General features: G+C 43.3%; 1 protein-coding gene across 1 annotated transcript; it reads left to right on the top strand.

The window, feature by feature from the left end:
- Nucleotides 1-5090: 5090 nt before the first annotated feature.
- On the top strand, nt 5091-16498 carry PARL (presenilin associated rhomboid like). The gene is made up of 10 exons (XM_015277168.4): nt 5091-5157; nt 5232-5430; nt 5491-5631; nt 7246-7294; nt 9373-9468; nt 10632-10781; nt 11223-11293; nt 12455-12556; nt 14122-14219; nt 16194-16498. Exons 1-10 carry the CDS (start codon nt 5111-5113, stop codon nt 16306-16308), a joined length of 1068 nt encoding a protein of 355 aa, XP_015132654.1. The 5' UTR covers nt 5091-5110; the 3' UTR covers nt 16309-16498.
- Nucleotides 16499-17677: the final 1179 nt, after the last annotated feature.

Here is a 17677-nt window from a genome sequence, read left to right as displayed (position 1 = left end):
CAACACACTCAGGCCCTTTCTTCAGCTGGAGACTTGAACAGATGCATTTTTGGGCAGGCATCTGGACTGCTACATCATTTTTGTGCTCTCCAAAACCATTCTACAATGAAAACCAAGTGCAGCAAATGGAAATAACCGGAAAGTTCATTAAAATAGTATACACCTGTTGCAAGTAAAATGCTAACAGTCACACCAAGATATAGGCAGTACACAATGTTCTTAAAACAGGGCATATTAGCATGCAATGTGGTTGAGATAGGACCTACAGGCAGAAATTGTATCAGATCAACTAATATAGAGAGAAAAAAAAAAAACTGAAAATATTAAGACCTTAAATGTTTGATCAACAGTAGCTTGTTTCTTTTTGATCACTTCAGTAGACTTGTTTCAAGAGCTAGGAACACTGACTTACCCACTGACTGTAAGGAGAGAAACTGTCCTGTGACAGACAGCAGTAACTCTTCCAGACAGCCACACAACACATCTGTCAGCTGGCACGAGGAACCCTGTGCTGTTTTTAGGTGACAGCTGAAGGTGATCCCTGAGCACTGCCAGTCAGGACTCCTCTCCTACAGTTCTGGGAGGGAGGAGGGAAGACATGCCCCAGGGCAGGTGGCTGCTTAATCCACCAGGAAGTTGTCTGTTCCTGGTGAATATTTTCTTTCCATGTTGAGTATAATTAAACTGCATTAAAACAAAAACAAAGAGACTGTCTGATATTGACTCTGCTTGCCTCCCTTAACAGGCCTGAGACATCTGTTCCTGCTTGTTAGGTGAGGCAAAGCTGTGATGTCGTCATAAGCATCTGTTGCAGCTTGCTACCCCATGCGGGAACAGAAGAACCATTGGTCCCATCCCATCATTCTGCTTTCCAGAAAACAGACCTCAGTTTCCAGATGAATTCTGAGCAAACTGATATCTACACAGAGGAAGTCGGAGAGGAATACTCTGTCTCTGGGTAGCAGAAAGGCAGGAAAGGCTGACATTGTCTCTGACTCAATAAGCAGAATTTTTTAAATCCTTAGGATATGATTTCCTTTCTTTTGAGGCTACAAATTCTGGCCTCAATACAACATGCTGAATACTTAAACTGGCACTGTTACTAAGAATGCAAATGAGGTCACTGTACTTAGGGGCCTGAGGAAGAACCACAAAAATCCTGAATCTTGACAGTTTTCAGGCAGTCAAGTTTTTGAGATCTGCCTTATATTGCTAGGCAGTTCTTACTGTGGTGAAGTCCATGTCTGTATTAAGAATGGCAAGTTTTCATAGTCTGTGCTATCTGTGAGACCTGCTTCCAGTCTTGAGTATTGTGCATTGAGAATAGATGAGCTGGAAAGTGATGGCAATAATCAGGGATCCACAGAATGGGGAATGTGTTCAGAAATGATTCAGTAATATAACTGACAAAGTGACGGCACAATACTGAAAGCTGAAAACAAATAAATGGGAAGTTCTGCCCAAGACAGAAATCTCACCAAGACGCCAGTTGTCCAAGGTTATACTGTAACTATTCCCAACCTCCATTTTCTGGGGAAGACTGTCAGTCCTTTCTAATCTTTTACCATAAACAGGGTGTTTATAGATGAATGTTTTAGAAATCCAGAATAATCCAAACAAACCATTTTCAGTTCCTAGGAAAACAATTCTGTTTGCAGTCAAGCCACACTAGCACATTCTAGCTCAGAAAATGCAAAAGCACCATTTGCACAGACATATTTTATTGAAGCTAGCCATCTCTGAAAGTTTCTAGAACAAACACACAGATTTAGCACAAAGTCAAACTAGTTGTGTAATATCCAAGTCCTGTCACTAAAGCACTTACTGATATATTGCCTGCTTGTAGTTAAGAATGAGACCAAGTAAAACAAGTAAAATGAAAACAGATACGGCAACAAAGAGACAGCAGTTACTGGGCTTGAATGGTGGGGCAAAGCATACAGGTTTCACAGGGGTCCTTCAGCCTGCCTAAAGGCACTGAAGGACAAATCCTCTTCAAGCTAGAACCTCCGTGACAACCTCAAGTATATGCTGTCCTACTGCAATAATATGCTGCACAAAAAGAACGAACAAAAGTACATCCCTGGATTTTATATACGTATGCACACTTACTCTCTGAACTCAACATGTGGAGAAACTTCATGCACTGTATTGCTCCAAAATCAGTGGTTCCACAGTCCATCCAAAGACCTTCAGAAATCCACTCTGAAGGAACCAGCACTGCTGTGGTGTCAGAAATTTTCCATCTGTTGGACATGGTAGTGAGAAGCAAAATGGTGAATCCGGCTAAAGCCAGCAGCAGTGAGCATATCTGTAGAGAAGATGAAGCCATTCCTCTGACAGAAGCTGTTTTTAAGGAAGCCTCCCACGGTTTCTGGTATTATAAACCTGTTGAAACAGTTTATACACATACAGAAGACGGATTTACCTTTCCTTTAGGAAAACATCAGAAAGATGTACGTACAAACTAATTTATTACATAAGAAAAACATAGAACTGATATCTTAATCTCATGAAATAATTGGAATACTCAAATATTCTATGACATCTGAGTATTTTCTTAGGAAAACTTTTATTCCCATGCATGCATATTCCACAAAATACCAATAAAACAAAACCAGAAGATCAAAATGAGGAATTCTCTATTTCACATTTGCAATGCGTCATCAGTTCTTCACTTGTTTGGTAACTCAAACTTCTTCTAAAACTGAAGACACCAAATGCTTGCATAAATTGTCTCCCGATTACAATGCCTATCAACACAAATTTAAAGTGAAATGAATTTTGATACTTACGTTTATGATATGCTTCTAATCTCCACATTTACCTTCCTGCTAGACAGCAATGTCAGCACTTTGTATGGATCAGCTTGATCAAACAGAAGGGTAAGTTTTGTACTCTTTGGGACCTTTCCCCCCATTCTAAAAATCAAGGACCTGTGGCCGAAGCATTGCCCAACTGTTGCACAAAGGCCCAGATGGGGCTTTTTGCTGCAACGTCTCAGTGAAATGGACAACCCAACTAAGAAAATCCTAACAAAATCACCAGAGTTACTACCAAAGGTGCCCGGATTAAACAGGCAATCACTGGTATTTAATCTGCTTTGCCAGTGCCACTGAGCTTCCCATGCATCAACAGTCTCCAAGGCAATACAGAAAAATATTACTACAGTTTTCATAATAACTTGTTTACTTTACACCTTTGTTGCACTTGTCAGCAAAATGCTGTCTTCACGAAAAGAGCCCTGCGTTTGTGATAAAGCAGGCAAACAATCACAGAAAGCATTTGTTTTGGGATGCAGCCCCCACTGCAATGGAATACAGCTTTCCAGCATGATGGGAAAAAAAGGAATTCAAGCCTCCTCCCATAATAATTCCTTTTAAATGACTGCAGCATAATGGAAATTTGTTTGTGCAAGGAAAGCAGGATTACATTTATTCTGCTCTTAAAAGCATGTGCATTCCACTATAAAAGTTTAATCTGCCACTTAGGAGGGCGTAATTTTCTCGTAAGTGACTGCGTAACTTCCTCAGAGCACACATGACTGTCAACAGAAAATACACAAATTAATTGTAAATCTAAATTAAGGAGTAAACTGGAGCAGACTTCGTACTACAGATCAAGTGATTGTTTCTGCCTGTCATGTTGGTATGACCCATGTGGTCACAATTCACTCCCGACAGTAGGAAGATGAAACTATAAACCTACAATGGTGGGTAGCACATAGCTGTTAACACAGAGTACTCATTGCAATACTGCAGTTTAAAATCCTTGAGCCAGCACCCAAATTCTAACACGTTTTAGAAGTACTGGGGATACCACGACAGGAGTCCTTCCCCCACTTCATAGAATCATAGGATGGCTTGGGTTGGAAAGGACCCCAAGGATCATCAGTTCCCAACCCCCTGCCACAGGCAGGCTGCCAGCCACTAGATAAGCACTAGATCAGACTGCCCAGGGCCCCATCCAGCCCGGCCTTGGGCACTTCCAGGGATGGGGGGCAGCCACAGCCTCTCTGGGCGGCCTGTGCCAGGACCTTGCCACTCTCTCAGCACAAAACTTCCCCCTGAAATCCAGTCTAAATCTCCCTTCCTTTAGTTTAAAACTATTCCCCCTTGTCCTATCATTATCTACCCATGTAAAAAGTTGATTTCCTGATTTCCCTCATGTTTTAAAAACATAACTCCCTTTAAATATTGGAAGGTCGTAACGAGGTCACCCCGCAGCCTTCTCTTTTGCAGGCTGAACAAGCCCAGCTCCCTCAGCCTGTCTTTGAGGAGAGGTGCTCCAGCCCTTGGATCATCTCTGTGGCCCTCCTCTGGACCCTCTCCAACAGCTCCACATCTTTCCTGTGTTGGGGCCCCAGACCTGGATGCCATACTGCAAGTGAGGCCTCACAAGGGCAGGGCAGAGGGACAATCCCCTTCCTGTCCCTGCTGTTACCTCTGTTCTGATGGAGCCCAGGATACCATTGGCCTTCCAGGCTGCAAGCACACACTGCTGGTGTGTGTTCAGTTTTTCAGCAGCCAGGACCCCCGGGTCCTTCTCAGCAGGGCTGCTCTCAAGGAGTTCTTCTCCCAGTTTGTATACATATCTGGGACAACCTTGACCCACGTGCAAAACCTTGCACTTTGCTTTGTTGAACCACAAGGGCCCACCAACGGACAAGCAAAAAGCAGGATGACAGACAGCCCCTGGAGGCACAGTGCGTGGCAGACCTAATGAGTATTTTCTGTTCCTGCTCTTCTCAGGCACGTAAAGAAAAGCTCTACTACCAGAAGGCAAAGCACGCTGTGTGGGTACCTGAGGCGGTGGGGGCCAGGGCTGTGAGGGCCCACGGGCCAAACTGCAGGCAGGCTGAACACAGAAATACCCTGAATTGCAAAGCTAAAACACACTTAAGAAAAATAAATTGATTTTGTAACAGAAAAACGGAGCGCTGACGCCACGTGCACGGATTGTAACACCCGCGCACGCCAGGAGGGGCCGCCGCACCCATCATGGCGGCCGGGGCCGACCTTCCCGACATGGCGGCGGGGAGGGCCCGGCGCCACGCCCCCAAGATGGCGGCGGCCGCCCCGGAAGCGCTCGGCGCGGGTAGGCGCCCAACATGGCGTGGCGGTGCTGGGCCCGCGCCTGGGACCCGCGGGCGCATAGGTACGGCCGGGCGGGGCGGGGCGGGCGGTGGCGGCGGCGGGGCGGTCCGGTGACTGTCCGCTCTCTCCCCGCAGGCTGACGGTGCTGCTGGAGCAGCGGCAGGGCTTCCGGCGGGTGCGGCCGCGGAGCGAGGAGCCCCAGGCCCCCGCCGGCAGCGCCGAGGCGCGGCCCGCGCCGCCGCCGCCCCGCCGCAGCCTGTGCCCGCCGCCGCCCGCCCGCGGGGGCCGCCCCTCGCCGCGCCGCCTGGTGAAGCCGCTGCTCTTCGCGGTGGGGGTGAGTGGCGGCCGGGGGAGGGCCCGGGCTCGGGGCCCCGCGCGCTGACCGCTGGCACAGTTCACAGGCACGGCCTTCGGCGCGGCGGCCATCTGGCAGTACGAGGCGCTCAAGTCCCGGGTCCAGAGCTACTTCGAGGAGGCGCGGGCCGACTGGCTGGATAAGATTCGGCCGCAGAAGAGGGGGAACTTCAGGAAGCAGGTGCGGGCAGCGGTGTGGGGCGGGCAGAGGGAGAAGAGATCCGCAGTAGTAGCTTGTAAATATCTAATGTAGGTACGTTCTGCTTCTTCAGCACTGAAAGAATTATAACAACTGCCATTCCTAAGCATTCTGAATGCCAGACATCAGCTCCAGACAGAGCTGACCCACGTTCTGAACCTTAAGCATGAATTGTTTGATCTCACTTCCGAATTGCATTCATGCTTTTATTTCTACTCCACAAATATGAGGGTTTAGGAAGTATTTGTAAGGAAAGCTTCCTCTTCCACTCACATCCATCACTTTGGAATTGGGCAGTAAACAGCAGCATAAGTAGTGCAATACTCACACAGTTAGTTGGCACCCCAAAAGTTACCAGCCCTTGCCAGTTACGTGCATTTAAATCTAAAATAACACTCGTATGTGCTGAGGTCCCTGCTGTGGCTGGTGGCAGCCCACACCTGTTCACTCATTCTCCTTTCCCTGGGAGGCAGGGCTGCATGTGGCTGGAGCAGCACAGGGTCCTGGATGGCATTTGGCAGAGCCAGTTTTGTCACATGCAGTGTGCACGTTGTGGTGCTTAGAAAAGCACCCAGTGGGCACAATCTGCTCCATGCATACCCCTTCATGTTAAATCATTTCAGCTTTATACTTTTGTTTTCCTTCAAAACCTGGGGAGGAAGACCTGCTGATTAGCTTTCTAGAAGTAAAACAAAACTACCCTGTTCATAGTTCCCAACCACTGTCCTCAGTAGGTAAGTTCTACTTCCAAAGATTTGGATTCTCCCAATAGATTCCAATGTAATACTGTTACATTCTACTTCTGTGCATATACCTACTATATACTAGTACTACTTCTATATACTTATAATACTACCACTAGTATTATAACAAAGTGATGTTAGATATCAGATAGAAAATAGTTTGATAGCATTATTGCACCTGCTTCCCAGCCTATAACTGGTTTGTCTGACTCTGTACTTATTAATATGGTTGGAAGGTCATTGAGCAATCAATTCAATATTTGTCCAGAGTCATTCTGAAAGCTCCAAAAGGGGATGGAATTTGCGTGTGGGCTGACTGCACTCAAAATGAACTTTTTCAGGGGTTTTAAACTTGAAGGAGGGCTGGGTGAGCTGGACGTAAGGGGGAATGGTATCCACACCTTGTGAGCCTCCACTGCAAAAGTGACCCTGGCACAAAAGTGGAATCTGAAAGGTGGGTGGTGTGTTGTTAGCGTTAGGGTGAGGCTTAGGGCAGGATTTATGCTAACTTTGGCTCATCTGCTAAAGCAAGCATTATGGGCTAGATCCTTCTTCAGTACGAGCAGAGATAACCCATGGAGTTGTGCAAAGTGATATTACTCTGCTCTATTTTTTGAATGAATTCTTGATCTACCTGTAGATTTGTCAGAAAGGAGGGTAGATATCCACACTTGAGTAAGGAAACGCCAACTTGAATTGCTAAACTAGTAAGTAGTACAGAAGCCTGCAACTGATTTACTAGACAACTTTCAAACACATGCCTTCCACTCATAAAAAGGTAGAACCTTCTGTGACTGTTTTTGAAATTGCAAATGCTCTGCAGCAGCACTGATAAATACCAATTCCATTTCAGGTTAACAGCTGGTGGAATAACCTGACTGAGGGTCAGCGGACTGTGACAGGTTTGTGTTAGCTTACAAGTATTAGACATTGACAGGAAGAGAAATATGACAAACAGGTACAGTATGTTGAAACAGATGGCTTTCTTACTGCATTTAGGTTTTTAGGCACCAAGCATGTGTGAACTTACACTTGCATGTACACTATTTCTGCTACACTTCCTTCTCACAATATATTTTTATGTGCATAGAAGTAGTGTCTTTGCATCTGCGTGAGTGATTCTGAAGAGTCAGCTAGAATTCTCCCCTGCAGTGTTTCTCTGAGGAACTGTGAGAAGCAGCACATGCTTTCAGGAGTATGAGTTAATTCTGTGCTTTTCTCTTTCTACATGCAATTCTCTAAGTGTTATCTTGAAACATTAGATAGACGTGAGATGCCCCTAAACTGTGGGACTTTCTCATCCAACTGAAGTTGACTAGAGTTACGTAGTCTGTTAAGTAACACAACTGTTTGCCACCACAAGGAGGAATACTGTGTATTTGTTCTATTATTTCACCAAAAGATGGATTTGATGATTCTGTGATAGTTGTTTGCTGTTTTACAGGCATAGTGTTGCAAACAAGCAGCAGCTATGTAGTGTTCCTCCCTTTGTTTGGGATGTAGTTTTGATTTGTTACCTTAACATTACCAAAATCCCCAAAGCAGAGGAGAAATGTGTGGAGAGAAATGGATGAGAACTTGATGCAAATAAAATAGTTGAACCATATCCAGCTTTAGATATCTTGCAGTTTGTATTAGTAGGCTGCTAGAAATAGCTTTTAAGTAACACTATGCTGTGTCATTTACTTACCTACATTGTAGAGTGCTTTTAATTATTCTTCAATAAGCATGCCAGGTGATGATTCTGATGGAAGTATGGTATTGTGTCTGGGGAGTGAAGACTCATATTCTGCAGTCTCTAGATCATTCCTCAACATTTAGTTAATCTAACATGCTATTTAAGTTCTAACTGGTAGACCCTCAGCCATTTAGGTATTTGCTGTAGCAAGATTGGCCTTACTGTTCTGAAATTGTTGGTAGTTCTGTAACATCTGAAAATGTTTCCTCTAGTAAAAAAGCCTAAGTGCTTCAGTAGTAATAGAGAAGGCACTCTAAACAAGAAACAGTAACTTTGCTTTGCTATTGTTTCTAATTATTTGTGTTCTTAAATAAGATTTCAGCAAACATCTGTGAAGTAAAAAGCTGTACGTTTGCTATCTGACAGAGGAGACTATACCTTAGCAGTGCCAAGTTAACTTTTTGTACTTGATGCCTAGCCAATATCATTATAGTTCCTTAAAACCAAACTTCCCTGCTAAGTGGAAATAATGCATACTGCATATTTGTTACAATAGGAAAGATTAATGCAGTGGAAGGGTGATACAGGAGCATAACAGCAAAGGAACTAGCACAGGTAGAATGGTGTTTCAAAGGAAAATGAAAGGTGCTCACCTGTCTCTGAACATGTAGGCTCACAGGAAGGACTCCACAAAGGAGGAACATCCAGCCAGAAATCCTTCCTCAGTGGCAGTCAGCCCTTAAATAAGGTCTAAGAGAGGTGTAGCCAGGCTCCACCCCCTTCCAGTCCCACAGCTGAATTGCCTCCACCTGTGCTCCCAGGGCTGACTGGGTCCTTTCCCCTGTTGTTCAATCAGTGGTTCAGGCTGTGACTCAACAGTTACCATGCAGTATTGATGTGGTTCCCTTAGCCTTCTTTCCTTGCGTGGTTGAATGCATCTGTGCAGCCTCTTGGTGGTGTTTGGGAAGATAGTAGCTAGAGAGCCAAGAAACAGCTGGTTCTTCATTCATTGATTCTACAGCACAATGGAAGTTTGAAACCAGAGCCTGAGTGTCTTCAGTACAGATTTTCTGCATCGTTGCATTTGTTAAACTGTATGTTAAAATAAGTCAGCTGAAGTTGTGTATTCTGTTTATAAGATTTGTAAGTAGAGCTTTCTGTATTTCTCACTGCTTTTTCTAAACTCTATAAAGTAAGAAATAGCAAGGGGAGAAGTATGATTATTATAAGCATACTTTTGATTTCAGTATTACAGCATGTTACATTCATAATCTGTTTCTATACCATTTTTCTTCTTACTAGGTATTATAGCTGCAAATGTCTTCATATTCTGTCTGTGGAGGCTGCCTGGTATGCGACGGATTATGTTTACATATTTCACCTCAGATCCATCCTCCAGTAAGTAAACACTGATTTCAGTGACTTTCCTGTATTGGCGTGTATCAGGGCCTTTGAACATGCTATAAAAGCTTGGGATGACACTGTGCTTGTCAGTGATGGAGCTGCAAGTAAGCTTAGTCATGCCCAAACATCGTGTTGTCTAGATTGTTCTGCTTTTTTATTTCAGTCAAAAATAAACCCCACCATTGGTGCTTTTCTAAGTATTGTAGTGTCAGAATAGTTGTCTGATGTTGGCCTTCTCCTGCATTCAGTGGGATGAAGTTCCTGCTTTTCTAAAGGTGAGGAGGCACTTAAGTTAGTGACACCAAGCCCTACTGCTTCCCTGCTGATCATCCCAGTATTCATACAGGCATTAGTCTGTATGTTAGGTACAGTCTCCTCATTTCAAAGCTGGGCTTTGTATCACAAAAACAAACAACCACATAAACTAAACAAACACCCTTGGCTTCCACTTTGTGTGAAGTGTTTTGAACTTAGGAAAAGAAGCTACTAGTATTAAATAACAATTAGCTTTCTTTTGCGCTGTAGAGAAAAGAATTGAAAGGATGAAACAAATATGCATTGGGAAAACAGTTTCTGCTGTCCTCTTAATTTTTACTGAGGTGGAAACTCCCTGAATTCCCTGCATAGTCTCCAGCGCAGAGACAGCTTTAATCCACATCAGTCATTCCAAACACTCCATTTGAGACAGTGCTGATCTTTAAACCTGCTGCTTGGCCTTTTTATGTTTTCAGGGTTACTGTTGCAGTGAGGAGAGCTAGTACTTCTTTATGAATCAATTTCCCTTGCAAAACAATTTCATATAGATGTTAATCTTAAGATACTAATCTTTCTCCATGTATGTGTGTATATATAATTTTTTCCAAAACACACAAGAAGTGTTTTAAGATTGAGGTTTTATGTGAAACGTTCCCTAGTGTGGGTACCTATAGCAGCTGTTGGTACAGCTGCATATCTCAGGTGTATTTTCTGCTTTTCAAAAGGTATTGGAAGTTGAAACTTGTTACATTTGTGGGTTTATTACATAGTTTGTGTTTGAGGATTCAAAGTACAATTAACCTGTAGTATCTCTCGGTAAATTCTTAGTCTGTGTGACATGCCTGCTGAAACAAATTAGAACACTAACTTTGTTTCTCATTAATTGTTTTTCTCTTTTGTAGAAGCCCTGTGTTCTCCCATGCTGCTCTCTACGTTTAGTCACTTCTCTCTTTTCCACATGGCAGCAAATATGTATGTTTTATGGAGTTTTTCCAGCAGTGTTGTCTCTCTTCTGGGATGTGAGCAGTTCATTGCAGTGTATCTTTCTGCTGGTAATGTGAAATACATACATTTGCAACATTCAGAAAATATAAATATGTATTTGTGCAAGTAAAGTGTGCATGGTTAATAAATGTGCAGTGACAGATGGCAGCTGTACAGTGCCACGCATTGCTCTGTACTGCTCTGTAACTGCACTGCTTACTTGCTGTCACACAAAAGCCTGATGGCTGTAAGGTATTGAGCTTCTATCATTCTACTATGGGAATACAAGTTTCTCTTTTTTCAATTATGCTTGATCACCAAACCAAAATAGCTCTTAGTATGAACTCATGGGGTTTACCTGAGAAAATTGACTGTTTATTCAAGTTGAAAAACAAAACAAAAAGCCCTATACTACCTTCTTCAGCAAAATTTAGAGAGAACGTTGTTGAGCTTTCTGATTCTTGTCTGCATTGCTGATGTTGCTTCTAAAGGTCATTTTTCCTTTTTAGGGGTCATCTCCACTTTTGTCAGTTATGTTGCTAAAATGGCTACAGGAAAGTTTGAACCATCCCTTGGAGCTGTGAGTATCTCAGAATATGAGACCTTATGTACTCTGTGAAGCTATGTAGCCTGTTATAGTCTTTAATCTGCTTAAAAGAATATATTCTGGGTCATGGAAACTAACTAGGAAGGGTTACTAAAGCCCAAGAAACCAGGTAAGAACTTGGGTATTCTTCAGTTATTTAAGCTCTCTTGCAGTGGCAGCCCAGAACTAACAGTAATCATAGAGGATTGTAAATGAGTACCTGACAGCAGGACCTCGTCACCGAGCAGATAGTTCAGTTCTGTACCTTGTGTTAGTACATAGTTGTGTGTCGTGATCTTCTCTAATTGAAAAACAATACTTTTGAAAGAGATGATGTATTCAGAATTGGCATGTGCTGCTAATGCAACCTCTAGGGAGTACTGTGCAGAAAGAGCAGTGCTCTGGGCAGAAGTCTCACTGTTTGGAAGGTCTGAGGTAGGCTGAGGAGGTGGTATGCTTGTCTGTTTTTTACAAGTATCTTCAGTAGTGTAGTGTTTTAAAACACTTAACTAACTGTAATGTTGAAGTGAACGTGGCCCTTTGCTGAGTTTTACAGACTTCTCCACTTATTTTCCTAAAGTTTGGAAAACAGCTAGAAGTCGGGTTCTTGCTTTCAGTGGGAATGAATGATGTAATGTGCAGTTTCTAAATTAGAGTTTTTGTTAGTGCAGTCTGTGTATTTTCTCTTCATCTTTTGAATAAATTACATCTGGAACAATTTCTATTAGGCTTATTAGTCTGAGCTTACTGACATTGCCACATGTTGCTTCAGTTTGTGGTGTTCACAGCTTTTGCTTAGAACATTTCCGTGGATACAAAGCCTGCAGTCAGTTTAGTTCAGACCAGAGACTCGTTTCATTGACAGAAGATTTCTTGTTCCCATCCCTCTGTTCCTTTCCTTGCTTTGTTTTCCATTATCTAAGGTGTCTGTGTCTGATTAATGTGTGTATGCAGATTTCTAGAGTTTCCTGCTAAAAGCACACCAATGTTAGTTGTCTTTAAATAGTCTCATTTTTGTTCTCAGATTTTCTGTGGTACTCTGTGGTGTAGCATTTGGAAAAACTGAAGCCAAAAGGAAAAAGGTTCAGGTGCAGAACTCTTTTTTCCCACATGTAACACCTCAGCTTACTCCCATGTATTTTAATGTATTTACAGTCAGGAGCTATAATGACTGTCCTTGCAGCTGTCTGTACAAAGATGCCAGAAGCAAAATTAGCCATCATATTTCTTCCCATGTTCACGTTTACAGCAGGAAACGTAAGTACCTTTGAACCTCATAATAAAATATTTTTCCTCTAACTGCCCTTCACCTCAGAGCGTCTTCTAAGATATTAAATTGGCTTTGAAAAAGGCTATAACCTCATGGAACTCCTGGAGGCTGGTTCTGGCTGAATGCAGCCTAGCAAAGTCATTTACACATGTGCAGTCAGTTTAGAGTTATCCTAAGATAAGATAAGGAGGTTCCATCCTCCATGGATTTATTTTAAGGCAGATGCTAAGAGGTGAAGGAAGTTAAGAAGGACTCAGGTGTGTCTGTTGGAGGAATGTATGCACACATACTGTTCTGATTTGTGTCTGGTGGGTGGTGCTTTGTGTGGCAGCACTTGGTAACAGACTAACCTAATATCTAGACTATTTTTGGAGACAAATTGATCAAGATTGGGATGGCAGTTTCACTTCAAGGGCAATAACACTGTAGTCCTGGAGGAATGCCTGCCTCCTCGTTTGGACACTTCCTGTTGGTACTTAAAAGAACACTGTGGGGATTAGAAATTAACTGCTGGGGCTTTCTTTTATGTGTACCAGTGACAAATTTTCTTTGATTAAATGCTTTTAGACACAGCCACTGCACCATTTAAGACAAGCTTCTTGTGTCTATTTGATTTGCTTGAATCATAGAATCATGGAAGCGTTTGAGTTGGAAGGGACCCTTTAAAGGCCATCCAGTCCAACTGCCCTGAGATTCCAACTGAATAAGTTAATCATCTTTAGTCCACTACTTAAAGCTGTTTTCTTATGTTAATTAGAGCAGTTAAGCTTTGTCATTTCAAGATTGTGTGGTTTTAATATTTCGTTGAACTCCATCACCTGTGTTTATGTTGGTGAATGTAGCCTATGCGTTTTCCTTGTGCTTCTCTTTGGGTGGATGTGGTTTTTTGTGCGGGTGTTTTATTTTATTTTATTTTATTTATTTATTTGGCATGCTAACCTTTAGTTGCATCTTTCCTGAAAAAGATCACCAGGGTAGAAATGCTGACAGAGCCACAGACAGCACTGCCACGAGGCAGTACGCATTACAGCAGTAAAACAAGAACAGCACCGGCTGTTACGGTGTAAACCACAGAATGTTTTCTGATACAGTGTTTACTGAGAACTTCTACCATTTAATTTCTAAACTTTAAGTGCCTAACTCCTGTATACTGTATACTGTAACGGGCTTTTAAAATAACAAAGCTGATACAGCAACATAGCTGCTATTCTAACATGTCCCCTGTCGTCAAGGAAAGCATTTTTACTTAAAGAGCACATTGTCCTAACATTCATTCTCTTGCTGTTGGTCTCTTGGAATGAGCCATTATTTGGGAAGATTGTGCTCTTCTTCAGCATTATTCCATAGTTCCTCATGACTGCATTTAAAAGCACAGTACAGCTAGCAGCTCACATCCATTCGTAAAACACATTTTTACAGTGATTGCTTTGACATAAAGGTTATGGGATGCTTTTTAATCCAGATGTTTACTCTGTGCTAGAATATGAAGCTGTATTATCAGTGGCCATTACATACTCTGATCCTGTCTGTCCCATGTTCTCTTCCTTTGCAGGCTTTAAAAGCCATAATCGCATTTGACACTGCAGGGCTTGCTCTGGGCTGGAGATTTTTTGACCATGCTGCACATCTAGGGGGAGCTCTATTCGGAATGTAAGTGTTACATTTAAATCCCTCCTATGCACATTTTCACCCCCCTCCCCTCCCCCCCCCCTCCACCTTATCTCTGAAGTTTGGGGATTATTACTATTTAGTTTTGTGAGTTGTCTTGAATAGCACTGAAGAGGAGTCAGTGTTATTCTTAGAATGTCTTAAAATTGTGTGGAGATGTACTGTTATATCAGATTCTTAGACCTGAAGGAAGTTGAGCTGAGCTGTCCTTGAATGGCAGGTTGGATGTGTGACTGTCCTGTCACTGTAAGCTGGGCTGGCTTTCTCTGTCCTGCTCTCTGCAGCACACTGAAGAGTCACTGGGCAGAACAGATTCTCACAAAACATGGTGTAACAAATTAAAATGCTTCTGGAATTGAACAGTTGAGAAAATTCTGTGTCTGAAATGTTTATTTCTAATTACCAATTTAGAGTTGAATGAGTATGAGCTGAGGCCACATTCTTCAAGCAGCCTCTGATGCTGTGTTTCAGTGTTGCTGCTTTTGTATTTGTGTGTAGCCTAATTGTGAAGAACTACCAGAAACGAGTTTGTGGCAAACAGTTCTGCATTGTTCCATGTTTGAACTACATTAGTTAATGAGTTTTGCCCCTTCTCGCACTGCCTGTTGTCTTAACTTGCACACACATGGCTGAGAGCATTCTTAAACACAGGCTAAAAGCCTACCTGATGTCTCACTAGACCAGATAAAGAATGAGTTTATAGCTTGTTGTAGAAGTGTGTCCGGTGGGTTTATTCTGCAGCATTCCCTGGGTTATCAGGGAACCTGGGGTCCTGTGGAAATGTGTAGAACACTGTTCCTTCCACTTTCCCTGAGGTCAGAGAGCACAGTGATTACAAAGTGTTCTCACATTGTGACTAGCCGGAAGGCTATAGTCTGGTTGGAGGGTGCTTAGTTTGGTCTCCAGGCAGGTTTGCTGCTGCTTGGCAGAAGGTTTCACTGTGCACAGCCTGCTTTTCCTCCCCTTCTCAGTTTCTCATAGTAATACAGATTCACATACTCATGGCTGTCCAACCTTTTGCCTTGCCTGGGTGGCACTGAGTGAAGAGGGACTGCCTGGGGCTGCATCTAAGTAGGTCACTCCAAAAGTAATGCCTCCTCTTCGTTTCCATGGAAACTACAACAGATACAAAGCACAGTAACGCTATTTGATGGAGCAGATTCTCAGCTACAAAACACTGTTTTTCATATTCCTCTCTGGTAAGGGGAGGTCTTAGAAAAGTCCAATAAAGAGACATGATCACATTTTTCTTTGAGATGAATATCTGTTGCAAATCTGTACACTGCATTTGAAAACTTGCAGGGAATGTATTTATGTCAGCTGAAAATGCAGTAACAAATATACCAAAAAATTGATGCTTGTTTACGTTCTATTCTGTGATGATTTTGTTACGTGGTTTCACCTCTCCCCCATCCTATCCTCCATAAGCTCCCTTGTGTAATCATTTATACAAAACCACGTCAGTATCAGCATGAGTATAAATCAATCCAGAACACTCCAGTAGATCAATTCTTTATTTCATTGCAGAAAAAGCTATTCGAATGGAGTGTGAACGTTTATAATGAGGGAGTTTCCATTGTGTTTACGTACAAGAAAAACACCTTGTGCTTAAGGTTGCCAATAAGGATTAGCACAAGTAATTTTACACTTAAGTGTTACATGAAAGCAGTTTTTTGTATCTCTTTAAATTATGTCACTGGGGCTTGAAATTAAAGGCATGAAAGCCATTTGCAGTGAAGACTGTGATGCACAAGATTAGGAAGTTAGCTTGGAGTCAAGAGAACGAGTGGCTTAGCTAACATTGCCACGTTCCAGAAATGCTTTGGTTTGTCTTGTCTTCTATTGCAAGCAGTTATTTGCCTTTCTTCACACGCTAAGTCTAGTGTGAACACGCTAGGTCTGTTCCTCAGGTGTACAGACATTGCAGTTAGTTCTGACTGGCATTTTCTCTCTCAGGTGGTATGTGACTTATGGCCATGAGCTCATATGGAAGAACAGAGAGCCGCTGGTGAAAGCTTGGCACGAAATGAGGACAAGGAACACAGGAAAAGGAGGTGGAAGATCTAACTGACCCTAATCCCACTGCGCAGCCGCCCTGCTGAAAACAGGAGATTGGTTTGGGAGGGTTTTTTTGCTACTCCACGTTAGAAACCTCAGCTTCTTAGAGGCCTGACATTAACTTCAGTTATAGAAATGCCTATCTCTAGAAAATGAACTCTGACAAAGGTGGAACAATAAAGTTTTTTAGCCTATTTCTCTGAGCCAGCAGTCTGCGTTGTTTTTTTTTTTAAGGAACAAGGAAAAAGCTGTCCAAGAAAGTGGCTGAAAGTTCTGCCAAAAAGACTTTTGACGTTTGTACAGTTGGTTAATTCTGGGGAGGATAAATGTTTGAAATTCTGAGGGATCCTCCCTAACAGATCATCCCCATCCCCTGCTGGTCATCGCCGGCTGCTTTTCTATGAGGAGTGGGTTAGACACGGCATGGCAGGACTCAGAGTAAGGCTAAATGCTGAACTTCTGTGGTCTTTATTGTTGAAATATTGCCTGCTGGGTGAGATAAGCCAATGGTCTCCTCTGGGCTGAACCTGAAGTCTTTGAAGACTGTATGGTTTGTACCGGTAGCCAAGGCCTACATACTAATTTATTCCTTGGCTCATTCAGCTTGTGTTAATTTGGATGCTTCCAAGATGCTGTTGTATCTTGTCTGACTTTACTCACAAAGGATCTTTTATCTCATTCATAATACGCACAGTGGAAAAATGACTTAAGGTGTTTCACCATGAGCTTTCACTGCACTGCTTTTTCTCTGTTTCACATCTTTCTCTTTTCCTGTAAGAACTGTGAAAGAATAATATTTGATCCAGGATCCGCCGGCAAGGAAGCTTCAGCAGAAATGGAGGAGCACGAGATCAGTACTGCTGCAAGCAGAAGCAGCTGCCCGAGGAGAATGGTTTGCGGGCAACGTTCCTCATGATACATATGAAAGCAAAAATAGGATTTTGGGTATGCTTGCAAGGGGGAGGAACCTGCCTGGATGGGAGTAGGTGGGGGCCGAGGCTGCACCATCCTTCCAGGTGGGCTGACCGACTGCAGCACACACTGCACCTCCGACTGCAAACCACGGCATCTTTTTTTACCTTGTAGCAGTGCGTTGCGGGAGGTACATTTCTTGCACGGATAACCGCTGCTAAGCAGCAGTGAGCGAGCTGCGATCCTTCCTGTCCTACCTGCCTGTGACGCCGAGGACTGAGCACGCTGCTGTGCAGGGCTGTGGGCTGGCACGGCGAGACGCTCAGTGCCGGCGGCAGCAGATGGCACCGAGCGGGCGGTGCGGGAGGGCGCAGCGCTAAAGCTGCGGCTCGCGATGCCACCGTTCCCCTTTTAGAGGCCGTTCAGCGCCTGAGTTTTCTGTGCTCGTGGTGCAAGGAGCACGTAACGCC

This window comes from Gallus gallus, chromosome 9, assembly GCF_016699485.2.
Source record: "Gallus gallus isolate bGalGal1 chromosome 9, bGalGal1.mat.broiler.GRCg7b, whole genome shotgun sequence".
In the NCBI taxonomy this organism is placed as follows: Eukaryota; Metazoa; Chordata; class Aves; order Galliformes; family Phasianidae; genus Gallus; species Gallus gallus.
The sequence above is the reverse complement of the archived record's forward strand: the minus strand, read 5'-3'. Positions and strand labels throughout refer to the sequence as shown.

Coding starts and splice junctions, on each gene's coding strand:
- PARL (XM_015277168.4), top strand. CDS start 5,111: ATGGCGTGGCGGTGCTGGGCCCGCGCCTGGGACCCGCGGGCGCATAG. Junction 5,158..5,231: donor TGGGACCCGCGGGCGCATAG/GTACGGCCGGGC, acceptor CTCTCCCCGCAG/GCTGACGGTGCTGCTGGAGC. Junction 5,431..5,490: donor CGCTGCTCTTCGCGGTGGGG/GTGAGTGGCGGC, acceptor CCGCTGGCACAG/TTCACAGGCACGGCCTTCGG.